The sequence below is a fragment of the Euleptes europaea genome, chromosome 12 (genome assembly GCF_029931775.1).
Source record: "Euleptes europaea isolate rEulEur1 chromosome 12, rEulEur1.hap1, whole genome shotgun sequence".
Lineage (NCBI taxonomy): Eukaryota > Metazoa > Chordata > Lepidosauria > Squamata > Sphaerodactylidae > Euleptes > Euleptes europaea.
In genome coordinates, this window is record NC_079323.1 from 69,742,437 (window position 1) to 69,764,524 (window position 22,088).

The following is a 22,088-nucleotide window of genomic DNA, read 5'->3' on the forward strand; positions in this document are numbered from 1 at the left end:
ACCATAATACCCCTAAACTAGTTGTTTAAAGAATAATTCTCCATGAAGATAAAAGTCAGTTACAGCCTTGTGAAATAACAGCTTTGATTTTCTTAAAACTCACATTTCCACAATCACTTCACACTTAATTACTTACTCTCCTCACCTGGCTGAAGTAACAAGTTCCACGTTTCTGTATTCAAAGATAGTCTTTGTAACATGTTTAACAATAATTATTGGTCTAAGTGAACATAAGTTCTGTTGCTGCTCTAATACATAAGCAGGCTAATATTCTGAGTTAAACTAAAAAATACCCAATACATGGGGAATGTTTCACTCAAATGTTATCAACTAATCCAATTAAATGCTGTTTAAAAACGTATCAATAAACATGAATGCTACAGAAATCCTGGAAGGGTAAAGTGATAATTGCTTCACAGAATTTTTTAAAATGGTTCAAGACTGTATCTTTACACTAAATGCAAAAAAACACAAAACCCTGCACTTGTGGTTCTCTCACTTTGTGCATTTCAACTATAAATCATCAGTTTGATAGGCAGTGGTTTTATATTATCTCAATTGTAAAAAATACCACCAAGCTTGTGCTCATTAAATATATATGTATATATAAAACATACAAAAGTACAAGATAGTCACATTAAGAAACTATTACAGTTTTCCTTTTTTATTCTTGTCAAGGATCAAATTTCTGTCCACCAAATCTCAATGCGACTGTTGCTCCAGAATTCCGTATAGTGCACAGAATTCAATTACCTGTGCAGTCTGTTTAAAAAGAAGCACACACACACACCACAGGACAAAAATGATCTTCTTAAATCAAATTCTATTTGTGAATTCAGCAAAATAATTTCTATAAAATAAAACAGCAAATATTTAAATAGTATAGGGTGGGCTGTATCCGTTTTGCAGGGGTATTTGGTTTTGACAGGTTCCAAAATAATTACACACATTCAAGTTACCAATTTTAATTTAAATACAGTATTTACTGATGTGTTTGTTGAAGTCTTTAAACAAATGTTTACTCTGGAATAGAGAGATACCTCAGATTTGTATTAGACTAACCAGTAGTTTTTCTTTTAATAATCAAACCCTGCGTCTAAGGTTAAGATTTTATAATGGATAAAGAGCTAAGACAATTCTTGCTTTCAAGTAGAATTGCGAACGAGCAGAAAACCAGCAAGTTAACTTGGTGCAGTGGCACTCACAAGTATTGTGTGATTTTGTTGACTTCCACTTCACTGCGATGCAGTAGAAAGGAAAGTGTTAGAAGTTTATCAAATAAGCTCTACCAAAGAAACAAAACAAGCACACCAAATACAGTCTATTATGCTCCAGGCATCCTGGCATAGCAAAAATTTGCATATTTGTTTTAAATCTTTTAATTTCCTATTACTGAAAACTAAGTGTTCTTTTATCCCACCCAGAGACAGAACTGTCGAAAACATTAGATGTGAGGAACTTATGTGCAACTGAAAACCGCCTGTTTGTCACATTGCCCAACCCTCCCCGCCCGTTTAATAATCTAGATGTCAGAAGAAAAGGCTCTGAAGAACATAGTTGTCACCTTCAGACAACTGTAATTTTTCTTCCCTCACTGGCTACACTAACCTGGTGTGAAGCCATGCTAAATGTTACAGCTTAACTATAGCTTCAAAGTGATTAACCTAATACCAGAATGAAAAAGGCAATGAAAAAAGACCTAGAAACAATGTTACATCACCAATTTTCCACATCAACCAAATAATTAAAAGGTTACCAGTCATTACGTTGCTCATAGTAAAATCGACTCCAGTGGCAAAGAATTACATGAAACTATTTTTGTGGTTGACATGGAGAGGCTTGCTTTTTTCTTTTTGGAAAGGAGTTGATCCAACTGCCCTTAGGCATGGCAACACTGGTTGTAGAGCGCAGTGGATATATCAAGAAATTAATTGTTGTAGATCTGTGAGTCTCATCAAGACAAAAAATGTTTCTTGCTTAAGAATTAACAGTCAAACATTAATATACTATATACACCTTTGCCATTTACACATTAGCATCAGGCCATTTATTACAAAACACTATACACTTTCCACTGCAGGCAGGTTATATATTGACAGCAATTTTCTGCAGATAAGACAGTGAATAGACTCTTCACTCCATGTTGATTAGGAATAGTTTTTTTTTCTTCTAAATATTAGCCAGAAACAGAAAAGTTGGACTGTAAGGCCTGGGTGCACAGTCTTGTTGGAACAAGTTAATTTATGTGCATTTCCATTATTCTTTTGTCTGAGGCGGTGAAACCTCTTCACTGCTTTCAAAATTTTCTTGTGCTCGTTGGCCAGTTCGCTGAGGGTTGTTCATATGATGTGCTGCTGGGCCTGTATATGGTTGTCCATGCACATGGTTATTCTGAAAAAACAAAAAATAGTAACTGCTTTTATTTTTCTTTAAATAGTAGCTTAACAGGTTAGCAACACTCTATTTTAAAGCAGCTTTTTCTAGACACACACACACACACTTACCTGTAATGAACTTAAGAATAAGTTTGCACTGAAAGTGAGAGCTAAAGTTATTGCACCCAAAAGCTGAATTTCATGCAAAAGCTGAACCCAGAAGGAAGGGAAAAATGCTGCCCAGCTGACATGAATACCTGGAATTGAAGTCCGCCATTGAAAAGGAAGGTGAGGAGGAAGTACTTTCAAATTGGCACAGAAAAGCAGGGAATTACCTTTCTCCCAAGGGTAAATATAGTACACTTAAGGTGAACTAACCCAAAAGACTTTAAAATAGTGTGCACTGAATACAAAGTATTTTAACATATAAACTAAACTGACCAGCGTGAAATATTTGCATATCTTGGTGTAATATTAAGTTAGATCAATTACAAAACTATACCTGTAATCAAAAGATAGCCACTGTGCCTGTTAGAGGTGAAAAAGCTCGTGAGAAAGTGAAGACGCCACACGCTAACAGATAAGGGAGTTGGTGGATACAATGTGGTTTAACTTTGGGGTGGGGACTGCATCTATATCACTTACCAACTGCTCTGCTGAGAACATCAGTAAAGAAAGCAAGATGAGGGAAAATGAGCACGAGAGGAAATTAACAGGTTCAGGATATACACCATGATTTAGGAAAGATAAGAGAACGAACAGTACAATTGCCTGTGGCTCACAAACGTGAGCAATGCCATATGCCATTTTAAATGCTCAGAACTAGTATTAAATTTTTCAGGGCATTTAGCTTTTAACAGAAGTTTCAGCTTCTGTGTGCACACCTGAATTTGGTGCTCAGTGTTCATGGATAACATATTTCATAATTCATTTCTGGTTTCAGAAAACATTAAAAATGTGAGTCTCCAATAAACAAATCTTTGACATTGAGTCTACTAATGAAGTGCCAAATGTGTGTGTGTGTGCACATGTGCCATCAAGTCGCAGCCGACTGACAGTGACCCACTGGGTTTTCAAGGCAAGAGACGTTCAGAGGTGGTTTGCCGCTGCCTTCCTCTGTGTGAGCTGAGAGAGTTCTGACAGAACTGTGACTGGCTCAAAGTCACACAGCATTCTTCATGTGGAGTAGTAGGGAATCTCCAGATTATAGTCCCATTCCTAACCACTATACCACACTGGCTCCCTTAGCCAAACAGTACCAAATATTAACTAAATAGCAGAGCAAAAATTCCAATTATTCCTTGCAAATTTATGAGATTCTGGCCATTCTGTATCATGGGTTTTCCTAGAGTGATTCCCAGAGAAGCAAGAGACCAAAGTATTGTATGTAAGATTTACATTTGTTCTGGATGCATCTGTAAGCACACTGATGTTTTCTGATTGGCCCTGTTTATGATTTAATTGTAGCCAAGTTGTGTAGACAGCCAATTTCCACGAATTTATTTTCTATGTGGACACACACAATCGCTTAAAAAAAAATCAACGCATACATGTAAAACACCAAGTTGGAACAGGTGCTCTGCATGCATCCTGTTCAAATATGCACTTGTAAAGCTTTTATACTTATGCCTAAGGGAATAACATTATCAGCATATTTCTGATTAAGCTGAAGGAAGAGCTAATAAGGACACCGAAATGAGAAGTGGTATTTCTCAAAAGTAAATCACAGCTCACCTGCTGATACTGGGAGCCAGGTGAATGAGGATACAGTGGAGCATCTTCTGGTGGGGAGGACTCATGCTCATCAGGGGCATCTGGATCATCTGGTTCCTATAAATGGAAACCACTCCCATTAAAATGAGTACCACCATTTTGCAATTTATACCCTTTCCTGTTCTTTTGTGACATAATTTATGGAATTATCAAAAGCTGATTTATGAAAAGAATACTACCACTAGCTCACATCGTATTAAAGATTACAAGCTGGGGAGGCTCAGCCTCCTGAATTACCTCAAGTGACTGTTGGGGGAGGGGGGGAACTGGTAGGGAGGATAATGAAGGCAGCTCCAAACCTGAGTAGTACAGAGTGTGCAAATATGCAGGGAAATCAACCTATTCTCTATGATGCGTCGCCATCTCTGAAACCTGACTGCTGTGGGCAGGGTGAGATATTGGGGCTGACTATGTGTCTGCTCAAAATCTGAGCACCATGACTTAGATCCAACAAAGAATTTCCATGAATGGAAAGGGCAATTTTCTGATTCTTCCCTCCCTCCAACTCACCTTTCCCCATGCTGTTCCTGGGAGGTCCCCTTGCTCTTCAAGAACAGCATTTTGGGTTATAGCCAGAAGGGGAAGAGAGGAAGCCATGCTCTGTGGATGGAGCATGATGCTGTTGAATAGGGGCAACAGTGGTCAATCCACTCCGTTTTTTGCATTGCTGGGTTTCTAATCATGTCTAATTTCATGAAGAAATTTGCAGCTTTCTCTCTTTTTACAAAGTAGTATTTTTCTGCATGCTTGGGGTGTCCTTGAACAATTTGCAAACTCCTCCCATAATACAATAGTGTAGCACAGCTTCCTGTTTGTCCAACTCTGAACATCAGTAGTCTAACAGTGTAGTGCAATTGCCCTAACTGCAGAGGTTTGAGGGAAGGTTCTTCTTCCTATCCTTCAGTATGGGACAGTTCCTGGTGAGGAAGACAGTCTAACTGGCAAGCATCTCCCAAAACTGCTTTTAACTGCCACCATCACTACCTCCCCTGCTCCAAAATCCAGCATACTACAAGCTTCTAGAGTTCTTTTCCCTTCACCCTTAAGAGTATGAAAGATGGAGGGATACAGTTAATTAGGATCAGATGAAGCACTCATCTTGCAATTCTAACTTTCTTGCCCCAAGTCAAGTTAGATTCCAAAAGATCAGACCCTTTAAAATCATATACTATTGTGGACTAATGGAGAGGAGGAAAGGAAGAAAGGTAAGCAGACTGTCCCTTACACTATTCCTCAACCAAACCTTTATCTATCCCTCTAGGACTCTAAGGACATGTTTATCAAATTCAAATTTATTTACAGTCAAAGACCAGCAGAATCGGATACAATCCCAAAAAAGTGTTAACATGTTTATCCAAGTAATTTCCTTCCCTCTTTTTTTCTTCTAATTGATGTTCAGCTACTCTCAGCATTCTAAGGTTCATGGAGAATCCTCATCACGTGTGTGTGTGCTTCTTTTTTATTTACTTTTTTTAAATAATTTTTATTAAATTTTTAACCAAACATACAATAAAAAAATAAAAAATAAAAAAATAAAAAATATATAATACTATTAAAAGAAAAAAAGAACAGTGTAAAAGGGTATTTATACAACATATTCAATACAATTCAATATACAGTACAATCATCATTCTAAATCTTCATTAAAATACCCTTTTTCCCCCACCCACCAAAACAGAAAAAAAAGAGAAAAAAAGAAAGAAAATGAGTGACCCATCACCGGACTTCCGAAGAAGTGTCTGGTAGTGTTACTTTCTCAGTTATCTGTAATTTTATTTAAAAATTTGTTTTTCTATAACTCACTAAACAACAACGTAAAATCCATTTTTGCCATCTTCTCCCAATATGAGGTGGCCGTAGACCATGTTTGTTTAAATTCTTCCATATCATTTCCATGCAAAAATTCCGTTAATCTGGCCATCCTCATATATAACCATAATTTCTCTCTCCAGTCAGTAAATGAAGGTTTATTTGTTTGTTTCCATACTTTCGCTATCACAATTCTAGCAGCAGCAAAACTGTATTGGCAAATAATCCTATCCCGATCCTGAATATTATTTGTTGGGATTCCTAGCAAACAAAATGATGGTTTCCTTTTCACTCTACCTTTAATCAAATAATTTGTTTCTTTCACTATTTTTTTCCAAATTTTTTAAAAATTTTTACACGCCACCAGACATGCATATAGGTTCCTTTTTCTTTCCCACATTTCCAACATATTCCTTTATCCTGACTATTCATCTTAGAAATCATAATTGGGGTTATATGCCATCTATAAAACATTTTATATAAATTTTCTCTAATTTCATTAGTTATTGTAAATTTATACTCCCTCTTCCATAAGTTTTCCCATTTATCCAAATCTATATTGGAACCTAAATCCTGCATCCATTTAATCATGACTGGTTTAATCCTTTCTTGCTCTAAATTATTGTAATCAATAGTTTATACATCCTACCAATCATTCCCTTATTTCCTCTATCTAATATTTTTTCTAACTCGGATTTATTTTTATTAAATTCGAGTTGATTATCTTTATTAAAAATATCTTGTAGCTTATAGTATACAAACCAATCTTTTATATTTAGTTCTTCCCTATCACTCAGATCGCAGAATGGAGCAAGATGATTGAGGTTTATGGAAAGTTAGCACGTTTTAAAATAAATAAAAACAAAACTAAAATATTGGTTAAAAATATCACACTCTTGCAGCGGCAAGAACTAGCGGGAATTACAGGATTTGCTATAGAGCATAAGGTAAAATATTTGGGAATTTGGTTAACTTCCAATAATTTTAATTTATTTAAAAATAATTATGATAAAACCTGGCAGCAAATAAATACAGATTTGAATAACTGGGAAAAACTACCCCTATCGTTGTGGGGTAGAATATCGGTAATCAAAATGATGGTATTACCTAAGATGCTTTTTTTATTTCAAAATCTACCAATTATCAAAGGATTTAAAATCTGTAAAACTTGGAAAAAGGATATATTAAAGTTTTTGTGGGGAAAAGGAAAACATAGAATAGCGTATAATAATCTGATTCAATTAAGAGAAACAGGAGGATTAGCACTACCAGACTTGCAACAATATTATGAAGCTTCCTGTTTTCTCTGGTTAAAAAGGTGGATTAAGTTAGAAAATCTTCGATTATTAGAGCTATGAGGTTATAATCTTCGTTTCGGATGGCATGCATATTTGTGGTATGAGAAGGAAAAGGTAAATAGGGATTTTAAAATCCATATTATAAGAGCTGGGCTACTCCAAATCTGGATAAAATACAAGAAGATTTTAGAAAACAAGACTCCGGGATGGATTAACCCAACAGAAGCATATATGAAGAGGGGAATACAGTTAAATTTAGATATAGAGATGTATAGGAATATCATTGAGTGGAAAGACAGTAAATGGGTTTTAAAAAGTAGGGAAGAACTTTTTTATTTACAAAGCAGAGCTGCAGAGTTCCTCAAATAGAAAGAAATCCCTAGGTAGCCCCATTTTGATGTCATACTGATAGGCGCTCAACTATGAACATCACTACTAGAATGAAAGGAACCATGGGGAAGGACAAAAATGATTTGGAAATTCTTTCCCAGTCCAAATATTTTCTCCCTTCTATTTTGTTTTTTGGCCCTCTAACTAGCACTCAACTTTTATCTACAGTCTGAAGATAATGAACATGTCCAGTACTCAATAGGCTGTTGGGGTGAGCTTTCTCTTTAATTGAATAATGTTTTCCAGTATATCTGAAGAGTTTCCTGAGTATACAGAAACCTCTGCCTTGTCCTGCAGCTGGCCCTGTTCTGCTGCCTTCCCAAGAGGGGAGGGGCTGTGATAGAGCATCTGCTTAACAGACAGAAGGTTCCAGGTTCAATCCCCAGCATCTTCAGTTGAAGGACCTGGCAGTAGGGGATGTGAGAGACCTCTGCCTGAGACCCTGGAGAGCTGCTGCCAGTCTGAGTAAATAATACTTTTGATGATCAAGGGTCTGATTCAGTACAAGGCAGCTTCATGTGTTCATACTGACAGATATTTTATTTCACAGACAAAAGGTTAGATAACAGTCTCAAGAAAGGCTGAAAAAACCTGAGCTGTACTGACATTCTTTAAAGCATCTTCAATAACTATAAGGGGCATACAGAAGGATCCTGAACTGGTCATGCATTCCCACTCAACCTCTGTTGCTTCTCCACCTCCTCCTATACACTCAGGAGAACAGCAGCTGTAATGTATGTTTGACTTTTATAGGAACTGTCTGCCCTCTTTCTCTGATAGAGGAATACAGGACCAGCACCTTTGAAAGATTTCCATTCTTACAGCGCATTCCTGAGATTCGGCATGGGGAAACAGTGGGGAGGAGGCGCAGCCGCGGCCCCTCCTAAAGCCGTTCCCTGCACGCCGGGGAAAAAAAAGGTGCCTTTTAGTGGCTCTTTTGTGTAAAACATGGCCTTTTCGCCCCATAGAGAAAAATGAGGCCACCGCCTGCTAAAAAGCAGGTGGTGGGATGCCGGTGGAAGGCCCTGTCGGTGTCCCAGGGTGGCACTGCCAGGGCAGCGCTCGGGTCTTCCCGCCGGCGTTCGGGCTACTAACGCTGGTGTAAGTAGCTCGGAGGCCAGTGCGGGCCCCCCAAATGCTGGCGCAGCGCCTTCCCGGCCTCCTAAAGGCTTTCGCCCTGGAGGCTCAGGAATGCGCTGTTAATCTACCAGTGGGAAGGCTATTTCTATCATTGCATGCTGGCCTAAGACAATTACTACACCCCTTCCCTTCCAAAAACACTGAGGAGCAGCCCAAGATTAATTTTCCAACTGAAGTTCTGGTACAGATGGGAAACAAAACCGAACTCCCTTGGAAAAAATTAAGTTCAAATACCCTTGGCCAATCTACACTTCCCACTCCAGCAGCAAAAAGCCCTTTGTACCCACAATGAAAATGCCAAATGAAATCTCTGGTCCACAGCATGCACAGTGAGGAACAAGAAGATAAGTACTCAGTCTGAGAAGTCTGAGTGCAGTCTGAGTGTTTCTCACTAGAGTATACTGAAGCCAAAAATGTTGAAATAACCCCTCCTCTTCAGACCAGAAAAGAAATTGTGCTTGTCAATTAAGAATATTTATTTATTTATTTAATTGCACTTTTACCCCACTCTCCCCAGCCCAAAGGCTGTTTGGAAGCCACTGGAAAAATAAAATAATGCAAGACCAACTCCAAGCAGAATTGCATCCTTCTAAGTCCACTCAAGATAATGGGCTTAAAAGGATGTATCTCTAACTAGGATTGAACTGCCATTTTCCCCTTTCTAGTTCATTTAGGATTCTCGCCCCATCTTATAGTAAAATACAGAAATCAGAGAGACTGCAAGTCAAAAAGCAACATGAGATGTGAATAAGCTCTTACCTCTTCTGGACATAGTTCACAAGCCTTTGCAAGGGTCATTCTTGCACTGTGTGATCTTTCCAGAAAGTAACCATTTGATGTTTCATTACTCTGGACTGGAGGTGACCAGTTATTATATGTATACTGTGGATTGCCAGTGTATGGCCTACGCTCAAGCTCATCTCCAAGCCATTCTACTGCCCAAGTCCATTTTCTCTTCAGATCTCCATTGCTCTACAGAGATAAAAGTAAATCTTTCACTTTTGATACATTTGTCAAATATCTTAATTAAGTGGCTTTCTACAAAAATGTACGTTGGTCATAGTCAGTGCAAAAAAAAAAAAAATCAAAAAAGATTTCTTACAATCCAAATGGGGGGAGAAGGATTTGACCTTTTACTATCTACCAGGTGGAGGAGGGAAGGATTTTATATTTTATTTGGGGTAAAACACAGGAAACAGTGGATTTAGGTAAAAGTGATTTTGCAGGTCTTAGTTCTGCTATAACCAAGCTTCCAATTAACCCTGTCTTCTCTTCATTACACAATTTGTTGTTTTTTTAAGAAGAATTTGGGGAAACAGTTCTCACTTAAATCAGAGCAGAACACAAATACTGAGATGAAAGGAATTACCTGTAAAATCTGATAGGCTACAGGACAGTTACTGAAAAGTGCTACCATACACTTTATACATTGGTAAGCCCTTTTTTGATAATGGTTCTTAGAGCGCTGAATGGTATCAAAAAGCCCATCCCGGTCATCTGGGATTCCTTTAAGTGCATTGTGAATCCTAAGGGGGACATCAAAACATAACAAGTGATTAGAATTTCATTTACAAAGGCTATAAACATGTACATTAATATCATCATCTTTAACAGAGATTCTTATCTTTGTACAACTATATATGATCTGCAATGTAACCTTTAATGCCAAAGAATTTTGAAGTACATTATTTCGAAACTAAATTGGGAGGGGTAGCAAATACGGTAGAAGACAGAGCCAAGATTCAGGATGATCTTGACAGGCTGGAGAAATGGGCTAGAACTAATAAAATGCACTTCAACAAAGACAAATGTAAAGTTCTGCATTTAGGTAGGAAAAATCAAATGCATAATTATAGGATGGGGGAGACTTGTTTGAGCAGAGGTTGCCTTTTGATTGCCTTTTGATTCTTCACTGAATGTCTACTGATTTCTTGCCTAGCATGCTTGGGCTGGCCCGTATAAGCGGTCAGGCTCTTGACATGAGTTAGGCCAGTGTTTGCATTTTTGCCTTGATGTTCATTTGCTCTGTTGTTCCCATTCCCTGTTCCCTTCCCCCCTCCCTTTGCCCTGGCCTTGAGCGGCTAATGAGCAGTACCATGTTTAGGCTCCTTCTCCCTCCTTCCTGCCAAGCTCCGTTATTTATTCATTTCCCAGGCTGTTTGAAACTGCATCTGTGATGTAATCATGCTTTAAGTTATGCCTTGTAGTCTGGCTCGTCATTAGCAGCTTTGAACCTGCAAGCTGCCTTAGCTATTCCTGTTGCTTTTTCAATAAAGTTTACCTGCTTCTGACTGGACTGTCTGGTGAGTGGCTTTTTGGGAATTGCCCAGGTTGGCTGGAGAACCTGACATTAAGCTGCTAATCCTTTTACTCCTATCTCCGCTCCCATCCCAACGTACGGGTGGCTATGGCGGATGACAAGAACGAGGAGGACAAGACGGCGCCGGGTGAGCCTGATCCTGACTCCAAAAAAGAGAAGCCGGTGGGAGAGAAGCCGGACGGGGCGGGCGTGGGTGCCAAACCGCGAGTGTCCCGTCTCAGTACTTGGCTGGACTCCCCCCGCACCTGGGCCCCATCGGGGGTCAACACCATGAGGCGGAAGCCGGCGGTCTCCAGTTTGGAAGAGTTTGCTGGGGATGCGGCCTGACGGGAGTCCCTCTTACGGCATGAGTGGGAAGAAGAATGTTGGCACCTGCAGTTTGAGAGGCAGATGACAGAACGAATGGAGGCCATGTACACCTTGATGCAAGACATGGCGCGGGAATTGGACGATTTGCGACAGAGACCGCCGCAGCCACAGCAGCCCGTGGGGGCAGGACAGCCCATTGTACCTCCGCCGCCACCGAAGAATCATCCTGCTCCAGTCCCGCCACACCAGCGGGAATTGAAGGTGACTTTCGATGGGTCGAGTGAACTGTTGTCTTATTTTCTGATCCAAGTGGATGTTTTTATGCAGGAGCAGGGGGAAACTTTCACCTCCGACAAAAGCCGGGTTCAGTACGTTGCTTCGCTGCTGCAAGGAGAGGCTGCAGCGTGGATGGTGCAACAGTATGAACTACGCTCCCGTGTTTTGTGGAGTCTGGATGACTTCATGATTGCTCTCCGGAACCGGTTCGAAGACCCGCACCGGGGGGAGCGGGCCAAAACCGCTCTGCTGCAACTGCGCCAAGGGACTAGATCGGTGGTGGAGTATGCAAGTGAATTTCAATTGCTCTTGAGCAAGATCCTGGACTGGAGTGAGGCCACCCGGGTACAATATTTCCGTGAGGGTCTAAACCCCGAATTGCAGCACTGGGCCTTTATGCAGGGAAATCCTCCGGACATGGAGGGATGGGTACGGCATGCGGCCGACATCGAAAAGCGTAGACAACTACTGCAAATCTTCAAGCAGAGGACAGCGCAAGAGACCAAACCCCGTGGAGACAAGCCAGGTACCTTTAAAGACCCTAGGCCCTTCCAGGGAGGGGGGCAGTCCGTGGCAGAACGCTGCAAACGCTTTGAGAGTGGGGCTTGTCTTGTTTGCAGGGGTTTGGGACACTTTGCTGCCCGTTGTCCTTCCCGAGCTGAGACCTGCTCAGCCGCCGCTCGGGGAAACCGAAAGAGCGCGGACTGAGGGACAGTCTCGTCGCCGGAGCGGCTTGTCTGGGAAGCGGAGTACATCCTCGGCCCTTCAGGCACAACCTGACCAGAAAGCTACCGGCCCATCGGGGTCACGGATTACAAATCCAGCGTCTGGCTCATCGGAGCCGCTACTGACTGCGCAATTGAAGTGGTGGGGGAAGGCAACCTGTCAAAAGGGAAAATCTACCCTATGAGTCCTAAGGAAAAGGCAGTATTACGGGAGTATTTGGATACTAATCTGGCAAGGGGGTTCCATCCGTCCTTCCAAAGTGCCTTACTCAGCGGCCGCCTTTTTTGTGAAGAAAAAGACTGGTGATTTACAACTCTATTGATTTCCGCAGACTCAATGCGGTCACACAGTCTAATGCTTACCCCCTTCCTCTCATTCCAGACCTGCTTGCTCAATTGAAAGAAGGCCGGATTTTTACTAAGCTGGACTTGGTGGAAGCTTACCATCCTATCAGGATTAGGGAATGGGACGAACATTAAACTGCCTTCTCTAGTTGTTTTGGAATGTTTGAGTACTTAGTAATGCCGTTTGGATTAACGGGGGCTCCTAGTGTGTTCATGCAAATGATTAATGAGGTGTTACACGACTTGCTATTCAGAGGGGTGATTGTTTATTTGGATGAGATTTTAATTTACACTAAAACTATGGACGAACACGTGGCCCTGGTCAAAGAAGATTTGAAACGGTTGCGCGCTCATAAACTGTATGCAAAGGTGTCCAAGTGCGACTTCCATCAGCCGTCTATAACTTTCCTGGGTTATATTGTGTTGCAACAGGGGCTTGAGATGGATCCCGAAAAGGTTTGGGCCGTTGTAGAGTGGGAAGCCCCCACTACTCGCAAGCAGTTACAGCAATCACTCGGGTTTGCTAATTTTTATTGAAATTTTATTCCTTGCCCCTCACCTCCCTACTACCACCATTAGTTCTTAACAACTTAAACTTTTCTGAAGCACTTAAATTAGTAAGGTCAAGGGTGAGAAATCTTGAGTGTGTTAGCACTACATTCCGCGCTAGGCGCGTATGTTCTACCCTTGCACTGGGGATTCCCCCTCCTGAGTTTGTGCCCTCTTATGTGAGCTTGCTGACAATCCCAAGCCATAGACGTTCCTTTATGCTTGCCAGATTAAATGCTTACCCAACTGCAGAGATGTCAGGTCGTTTTGCGAAAACTCCATACTCAGATCGAGTTTGTGAATGTAAATCTGGAGATATTGGGACTTTACACCATCTCTTATTGTTTTGTCAGCACTGGTCAGCTCCTCGGTTGCGTTGGATCACCCCAATATTGTCTAAATACAAACTTCCCTTGGAGTCCTGGGTGATATCCCACATAATGGGAGATATTCATCCTGATATCACTAGTTCTGTTGCAAGATTTTTGGCGGAGGTGATGTCGCTCAAACGTCAAAACAAAACAAGCACGTAAACTACGAGTTGAATGTTGAAACAGATTTTGTGATTTCAATGAGACTGGTTCAGGGGGAATATATTGTTATGGTATTAGTGATGCTATGTTTAGTAATTGTTTCTACTGTGTTTTAACCTTAAGTATACGTTGGGTGTTGTAAATTGATTATGTGTTGTTGTATTATGTATTATTGTTATGGTTAAGCTCAAGACCTTTGGTCAAAGGAGCTAGTAAATAAATGGAATGGTAACGAAAGGGAAGGGGTCCGCAGCCGCTTTGCCCTCCGCCAGGCTTCAGTGGTCTTCCGAATGCCAACAGGCGTTTGATACGCTCAAACAGTTGTTCACGTCTGAACCAGTGCTACAGCATCCAGACTGTGAAAGACCCTTTATTGTACAAGTGGACGCTTCCGATGTTGCTATGGGGGGGGGGGGGCTGTTACAGAAGGATGAAAATGGACATTTAAAGCCGTGCGCTTACTTCTCGAAGAAGTTTTCACAAGCCGAAATTGACTGGGCTATTTGGAAAAAAGAGGCGGCCGCGGTGAAACATGCTCTCACGATCTGGAGACACTTTCTTGAGGGGGTTGAGGTGCCCTTTGAGGTCTGGACCGACCACAAAAATCTGGAGGCGCTTAAAGGTTCCAGAAAGCTGTCAGCAAAGCAAACACGTTGGGCACAATTCTTTGCCAAGTTCTGGTTTGTACTAAAACATGTTCCAGGGAAAGACAATTCTTTGGCTGACGCGTTGTCCCGGCTTCCCCAGTACCGTGGTCAAGTCAATTGTCCTGTCGATTCCCTCTTTACTCCAGAGCAGCGGGGGGAGGTTCAGGGTTGGCCGTGACTACCCGGACTCAAAGCCGGGCAAAAGACTCCGCCGTGACCAGCGAGCTCCCGGAGGATTTCCGGGTGAAACTGAGCGAAGCCGCACTTCAGGAGGAAGGCGGCCAGATCCTTCCCCAAGCCCTCACCCGTCAAGGGGACTTGTGGTTTCATGGAGACCAACTCTATGTGCCTGAAACGGTTCGGAAGGACGTATTGGGGATGGTTCATGGGGCTAAAACAGCAGGACATTTTGGGTTTGTCAAATCTTTGCATTTACTGCAGCGTCAATTTTGGTGGCGGGGAATGAGGGCGGATGTGGATCTGTTTGTGCGAAGTTGTCCCACCTCAAACCTTTGGAAGTTCCGTCTGTTCCCTGGGAGGTCATTGCCATGGACTTTATTATGGACCTTCCTCCCAGTCGGGGGAAAACAGTATTATGGGTGGTAACAGACTTATTTTCCAAGCAAGTACATTTTGTCCCCTGTTCAGGTTTGCCTTCTGCCCAAAGGTTGGCACGAATGTTCATTACACACGTGATGAAATATCATGGTTTGCCACGTAAGGTGATTTCCAACAGAGGAGCACAATTTGTAGCACAATTTTGGAGGGCCTTCCTGAAATTAATGGGGGTGGAACAAGGTTTGTCATCAGCCTATCACCCTCAAACGGATGGACAAACAGAGTCAATGCTGTGATCGAATGTTATTTACGATGTTATGCGAATTACCATCAAGACAATTGGGTTGATTTGTTACCTTTTGCTGAATATGCTTACAATAATGCTCCCCATTTGTCCACTGGGTTTAGCCCCTTTCGAGTAGTATATGGTAGGGAATTTGGGCCTTTTGGAAACGCATCCCTGTCCCTGGAGGTGGAGGGTGCAGGGGACATCAAAGACTGGGTACACGTAGTACAAACTACCTGGCCTTGGCTCCAAAAAAATTTGGAACGAGCCTAAAACAAATATAAGGAGCACGCGGATAAACGTCATTCACCAGGGTGGGATCTAAAGGTCGGGGATCAAGTGTATCTGTCCACAAAAAATCTGCGATCCCTGCGACCAAGTAAGAAACTTAGTGAACGATATGTAGGTCCCTATCCCATCACTAGAGTGATCAACGAAGTCACTGTGGAGTTAGCGCTTCCCAAAGCGCTTAGGGGGATACACCCAGTGTTTCACGTCAGTCTCCTCAAACCCTACACGGCGGCCCCTCACTTCCATCCCGAGCCTGAGCCGGAAGTGCCTACCGTGGTGGTGGGGGGGGAGGTGCATCTGGAAGTATCTAGGATTCTCGACTCCAAACTGAAACGAGGAAAGTTGTTTTATTTGGTTCGGTGGAAACATCTGGGACCGGCCCATGATGAGTGGGTGGCAGTCCCTCATGTTGCGGCTCCTCGGCTGGTTCGCAAATTTCACAGTGCCTACCCTCTGAAGCCCCAACCGAGCTCGGATGGGGAAGGGGGGCTTAAGGGGGGGCAGAATGTCAGAGGTTGCCTTTTGATTGCCTTTTGATTCTTCACTGAATGTCTACTGATTTCTTGCTTAGCCATGCTTGGGCTGGCCCGTATAAGCGGTCAGGCTCTTGACATGAGATAGACCAGTGTTTGCATTTTTGCCTTGATGTTCATTTGCTCTGTTGTTCCCATTCCCTGTTCCCTTCCCCCCTCCCTTTGCCCTGGCCTTGAGCGGCTGACGAGCAGTACCATGTTTAGGCTCCTTCTCCCTCCTTCCTGCCAAGCACCGTTATCTATTCATTTCCCAGGCCGTTTGAAACTGCACCTGTGATGTAATCATGCTTTAAGTTATGCCTTGTAGTCTGGCTCGTCATTAGCAGCTTTGAACCTGCAAGTTGCCTTAGCTATTCCTGTTGCTTCTTCAATAAAGTTTACCTGCTTCTGACTGGACTGTCTGAGCGAGTGACTTTTTGGGAATTGCCCAGGTTGGCTGGAGAACCTGACAGTAGCGTGTGTGAAAAGGATCTTGGGGTCTTAGTAGACCAAACACTGAACATGAGTCAGCAGGGTGATGCTGTAACTAAAAAGGCAAACACAGTCTTGGGCTGCCTCAACAGAAGTATAGTGTCCAGATCACGCAAAGTGATGGTATCGCTTTACTCTGCTCTGGTTAGACCTCAACTAGAGTACTGTGTTCAGTTTTGGGCACCACAATTTAAGAAGGATGTAGACAAGCTGGAACGTGTCCAGAGAAGGGCAACAAAGGTGGTGAGGGGTTTGGAGACCAAGCCCTATGAGGAAAGGTTGAAGGAGCTGGGTATGTTTAGCCTGAAGAAGAGAAGACTGAGAGGAGATATGATAACCATGTTCAAGTACTTGAAGGGCTGTCATATAGAGGAGGGTGCCGAGTTGTTTTCTGTTGCTCAAGAAGGTTGGACCAGAACCAACGGGTTGAAATTAAATCAAAAGAGTTTCCATCTAGACATTAGGAAGAATTTTCTAACAGAGCGGTTCTTCAGTGGAACAGGCTTCCTCGGGAGGTGGTAAGCTCTCCTTCCCTGGAGGTTTTTAAGAAGAGGTTAGATGGTCATCTGTCAGCAATGCTGATTCTGTGACCTTAGGCAGATGATGAGAGGGAGGGCATTTTGGCCATCTTCTGGTCACTAGGGGTGTGGAGGGGGGAGGTAGTTGTGAATTTCCTGCATTGTGCAGGGGGTTGGACTTAATGGCCCTGGTGGTCCCTTCCAACTCTATGATTCTAAACCCTTCTATGTGGTTTGGATAAACATTTTCCACCTCTTTCTTATCTACCATATGTTGTACAATGAGTTAAAATGGTACAAAGTTAAAGTGGTAAAAGCTTGATTTCCTGAGAAACATTGAATTGGATTCCACAATAAATCTCCACCAATAGAAGGTGATTCCACCAAGCAAACAGGACCTCTTTGTCTCCCCTCCCCCAAGTTCTGCTCAAAATGCTGCTCCTGAGAGGAAGAGGGGATGCCCTGGAACAATATGAGGAGAGAACTGACAACAGTCATGCCCCCCTTCCAGGACTGGGCTGTAACTCTTGCAATTTTGTTCATAACATCCTGATTCTGCCATGCTACATATGTTTGTGTAAAGCCACATGTTCAGTGGGGCTTGCTTCTAACTGCACAGGATTGTGGCCTGCTAACAAGGCAACATTAATTTTCAATTATTTGGAATCAGTACAAGATACTATCAGATTGCACTTTACCTATTAAACTGCTATTTTAGTCCACACCCCTCAAGTTTCTCTTTCTGTTGTATAGACTATCTCTTTTCATCCCTTCCTTTATTATTGATCATTTTTCACCGACTTGTTATTGTTCTAATCTGTTCTTTAAAAGCTGCAACAAACTAACTGGGACAGGATAGGAGTGAATTAACACCTTCCAAGAGCAAACCTTTATCCTTTATTATTAAGCTCATATGACCAAAGATCTTGAGCAAACTGCTACTGAGGGTTGAAAGACTCCCCAGAGAAATATGTCATGTGGCACAAGGGGCTGCAGCAAGGAGGACTGGGTCAAAATTGCTCTTGCACAAGTCAAACAAGGTCTGTGAATGGTCAAAAATTCACAGTAGGGTGTATGTGTGTGGACATTTAGAGAACAAGCACATGAACAAATGCATGTTTTATCTGCATTTACCACATGTTGTCACTACAATTAGAAGTTTGTATACCCCACTTTTCTCAACCTTAAGGAGTTTCAAAGCAGCTTACGATCACCTTTCCCCCCCTCTGCCCACAACAGCCACCTTGTGAAGTAGGTGAGGCTGAGATAGTTCTGAGAGACCTGTGACTAGCCCAACGTCACTAAGCAGGCTGCATGTGGAGGAGTGGGGAATCAAACCTGGTTATCCAGATTAGCATCCGCTGCTCTTAACCACTATGCCACGCTGGCTCTCTATTTTGAATATTGCTTAAGGTTTTGTTGGCCAATTCCAGAACACTAATAAAATATGCTATTCGCCCTCAAAGTCAAACACAAAGGTTCTCACACACATCCCACATTCTGAAAGGGGTAAAAAAAGTGTTGAACACAAAAATTACAAATGCTAACCTGTGTGTTTGCCAAGAGTCCTCAATTAGCAAGATTTGCAGAAGCAGATCTAAATAAGGCCGAAGTTCATACGTATAAGAATACGCAACCTGAAAAAAAGAGTGAAGTGTGAAGAAGACGTAAAAGCTGTGATAAGGTGTAATATAGGGTCAAACTACACAGGGTATTTAAAGAGCTGGGTCTGGTTTTCCCACCCAACCAGGTTTTTTGCAGGCACACAGCAGCTGCAGAGAATGAGCTTGGAGTGCCCAAATGGGCTTTAAACACTGTTTGGGGGGGGGGGGCTCTCGCCTTCCCCTCAAGGCATTTTCCCATGCCAAAATAGGGCTGGAGGAGGAGGTATATCCCCATTTTTGCTGCTCCACATGGAATATTCTGCCCAGGGAACAGAGACCCAACTCTATAAAAAACTCAAACATCTAGTTTGACTCATAGAGAGGTTGAAGCTAAGACTAACTGCAAGTAGTAAAATACCATAACGAGGATGTCACATGCTACAAACATTAGTCTGGGTTTAAGTAATGCTTTATAACTGCATGAGGACATACTTGTTTTTACACTAACTGCTGAACAACTTCAAGGTATTTTGCCTCATCAAGTCAAGATTACAGCAAACAGGATACTGTGTGAAACAGTAATTAGTAATAATTAACTGGAAATCATTTTTTTTTAAATCCTCAAATTATGGTGATTTTAATATTGCTTATTCAGTCATTATTTGCTTTTTTGACAATCTAGTATGAATTGGCTAATTAACATTTATATCGGAAGCTTTTCTGATCAGCACAGTCAAGTACTAATTTCAAAACTCAATCTGCTGCAGCTGTTAGATGTGAGAACACCACATTGTGTAGCAGCTGCCGCCGTCCTCTTCCTCAGCACAGGGCAAGGGAAGTTGCCAGAATTAATCTGCTTCCACAGGATTCTAAACTCAAAAGTGAACAAACAAGAATACTGATGGAAACTTAAGTGACTTTATATTCTTGAATAGGACATCATTCAAGTCTCCTCTCTGTATACAAACCACTTTCACAAATGCACCTTTCCTTTTATTCTTCATGTTTTTTTGTTTACCTGCCAAAGTAATTCACTGAGGACTGTAGATGAGAACTGAGGGTTCTCCCAGCAGCAGAAGCGAAGTAGTTTGATGGTCTCTTCTGAGTTACTGCAGTCTTCAATTATTTTTTTCACGTAACTAGTTCGCACAAACAAAATGTCTGCCACATTCTGCTGCAGTGCCATTATTGGTTGTGATAAATTAGGATCACCATAGGGGTTGCTAAGTGGAGGGTTACCTAAGAAGAAACATTTATTTATTGTTAGCTTTTTGGACTGCAAAAATCTACAGAGCACCATAAATCCATCAATAATATTGTCTAGGATTTCTTCATGGAACATTGTTATGGTACATTAAATGTATTTGATAAGGAAACTCGAAAGAATGAAAGCTAGCCCTTTCTGCTTCTTTGCCAAAATGCAGAATAACTGTGTTTACTGTACAGCATTTAACAGAATTATGTTTTAAAGTAAAAGACAAATTATAAAGCACTGAGCTCCAATAACTCACGTCTATTTACTGGAGCACCAGTCTTCAGACCAGGTGAAGTATTTGTAAAATCAAAAGCTGCGTGAATGGAGCAAGTCTGAGCTCCTTCACCCTTCCAAAATCTTCTTGGGAAAATCAAGGTGCATTTTACAGCAGCCTCTGGTGAACTATCAATTTATATATAAAAATGTTTGTGTGTTCACACACATACAAATGTATACCAAAAGAGGTATAACCTATAACCAGATGTTTACAAAATTTAAACAACACTGTTACCAACAAGGTAAACCAAAAGAACATACAGAATTTGAAGTTATGGTAAATAAAGAAACGGATCATATTTTGGGTAAATTATATAAATTGCTGATTAAACATGAGACTGAGCAAGAACAGATCAAAACATGCATGATAAAGTGGATGCAAAACTTCAAGGAGATTTCAATGCAACAATGGGAAAGACTTTGGACAGTATCTACTAAATTCACGGCTAGTAATAACTTCAAAGAAAATTGGTACAAGCAATTTTTTAGATGGTACATCACCCCAATGGACATTAAAAAATGAACAAATCCGATAATCGTTGTTGGAAGTGTAAAGAACAAGACAGAACTTATTTTCATTCGTGGTGGACACGTAAAAAAGTAAAGAAAGTTTGGATACAAATTCACCAAGAAATACAAAATGTGCTGAAAGTTAATTTCCCCATGGAACCAGAAATGATGCTGTTGGGAACAGAACTTGAAAATTTAAAGAAGCACAGAGACTTATTTCATTATATGATCACTGCCGCAAGAGTGGTATTGGCAATGTTGTGGAAACAAGACGATATCCCAGAACTGGAAAGATGGCAAGATAAGATGGCTGAATATGCAGTGATGGCAAAACTATCCAATTTGTTAAAAGGAGAACGGATGGAAGAATTTCAGAAGAAATGGGTGTCATATTACGAATATGCAAAACTTAAGGTGTAATATAGTAATGTAGAAGTTAGTAAATATTAGTATTTAGATGCATAGTAACATGTATATCCTAAAATGGTATAAACTGAGATTATTTGATAATTGATTTCATATGTAATAAAAAGTAGAAATAGAGGGTGCAGCAAAGCCAGAGGGGGAGAATAAGCTTAATCAAGAATAGCCATAATAAATATTGTATAATTTTTATGAGGAGAATGGGAAAATAGTTGGATTAGTCATGAATGCAATTATAATTAAAGCAGATATAATGACAACGGTTATAGAACAGTATATTAATATTATTTTTTTTTAAGATATAAAATGCGAATTTTTGAATAGGCAATTATGTACCGGAACCCCTAGAAGGGTTAAAAAGACTGTGTGAATGTGTATGTTTGTTATTGTCTTGTCTGTTTTATAAAATTCTTAATAAATATGTTTTAAAAAAGAGGCAAGTGCATCCCCGCATACTTTTTAGACCCCAATTTATCAGATCTCAGACCTGCTTCCACCTTTAGCTCTTAAAAAGTGAGTAGCTGAACACTGCCTTCTCCCAACAGGAGCAGCCCTGCTGAGCACAATTATAGCCAGAACTAGTGACTTATGATGTCTGGTGCATAAAGAATTGCTTAAGTACTGACAGGGTTCTCTGCATTCCAGCCTAAGAATGGAGTCTGCAATCTGAATCCAGCAATTGGCAAGAGGAAATTCGGGCAGTTCTGCTAGTGCAGAGTTCCAAAGGGAAATTGAAGATTCTGTCTAAATGAGACCACCACAGAAGAGATGACTTCAAAGCTAATGGAACTTTTAAGACTAGTCTGAGATGCAGTCCTGGGGTTGTAGGAGCAGCCTCAGGTGTGCAGTATGTTCTGGCTTGATTAACTGTCCA

At 41.3% G+C, this 22,088-nt stretch overlaps 1 protein-coding gene across 1 annotated transcript in view; it reads right to left on the reverse strand.

Annotated features, from left to right (window-relative positions):
• Positions 1 to 765: 765 nt before the first annotated feature.
• Positions 766 to 22,088, reverse strand: part of USP9X (ubiquitin specific peptidase 9 X-linked) — a 159,381-nt gene continuing 138,058 nt past the window's right edge. The window contains exons 39-44 of the mRNA XM_056858694.1: positions 19,769 to 19,989; positions 18,695 to 18,783; positions 10,155 to 10,311; positions 9,545 to 9,757; positions 4,110 to 4,205; positions 766 to 2,391 (exon numbers count right to left, since the gene is read on the reverse strand). Of these exons, the coding sequence (XP_056714672.1) occupies positions 2,257 to 2,391; positions 4,110 to 4,205; positions 9,545 to 9,757; positions 10,155 to 10,311; positions 18,695 to 18,783; positions 19,769 to 19,989 (911 nt within the window). The 3' untranslated portion in view covers positions 766 to 2,256. The remainder of the gene's footprint in view (positions 2,392 to 4,109; positions 4,206 to 9,544; positions 9,758 to 10,154; positions 10,312 to 18,694; positions 18,784 to 19,768; positions 19,990 to 22,088) is intronic.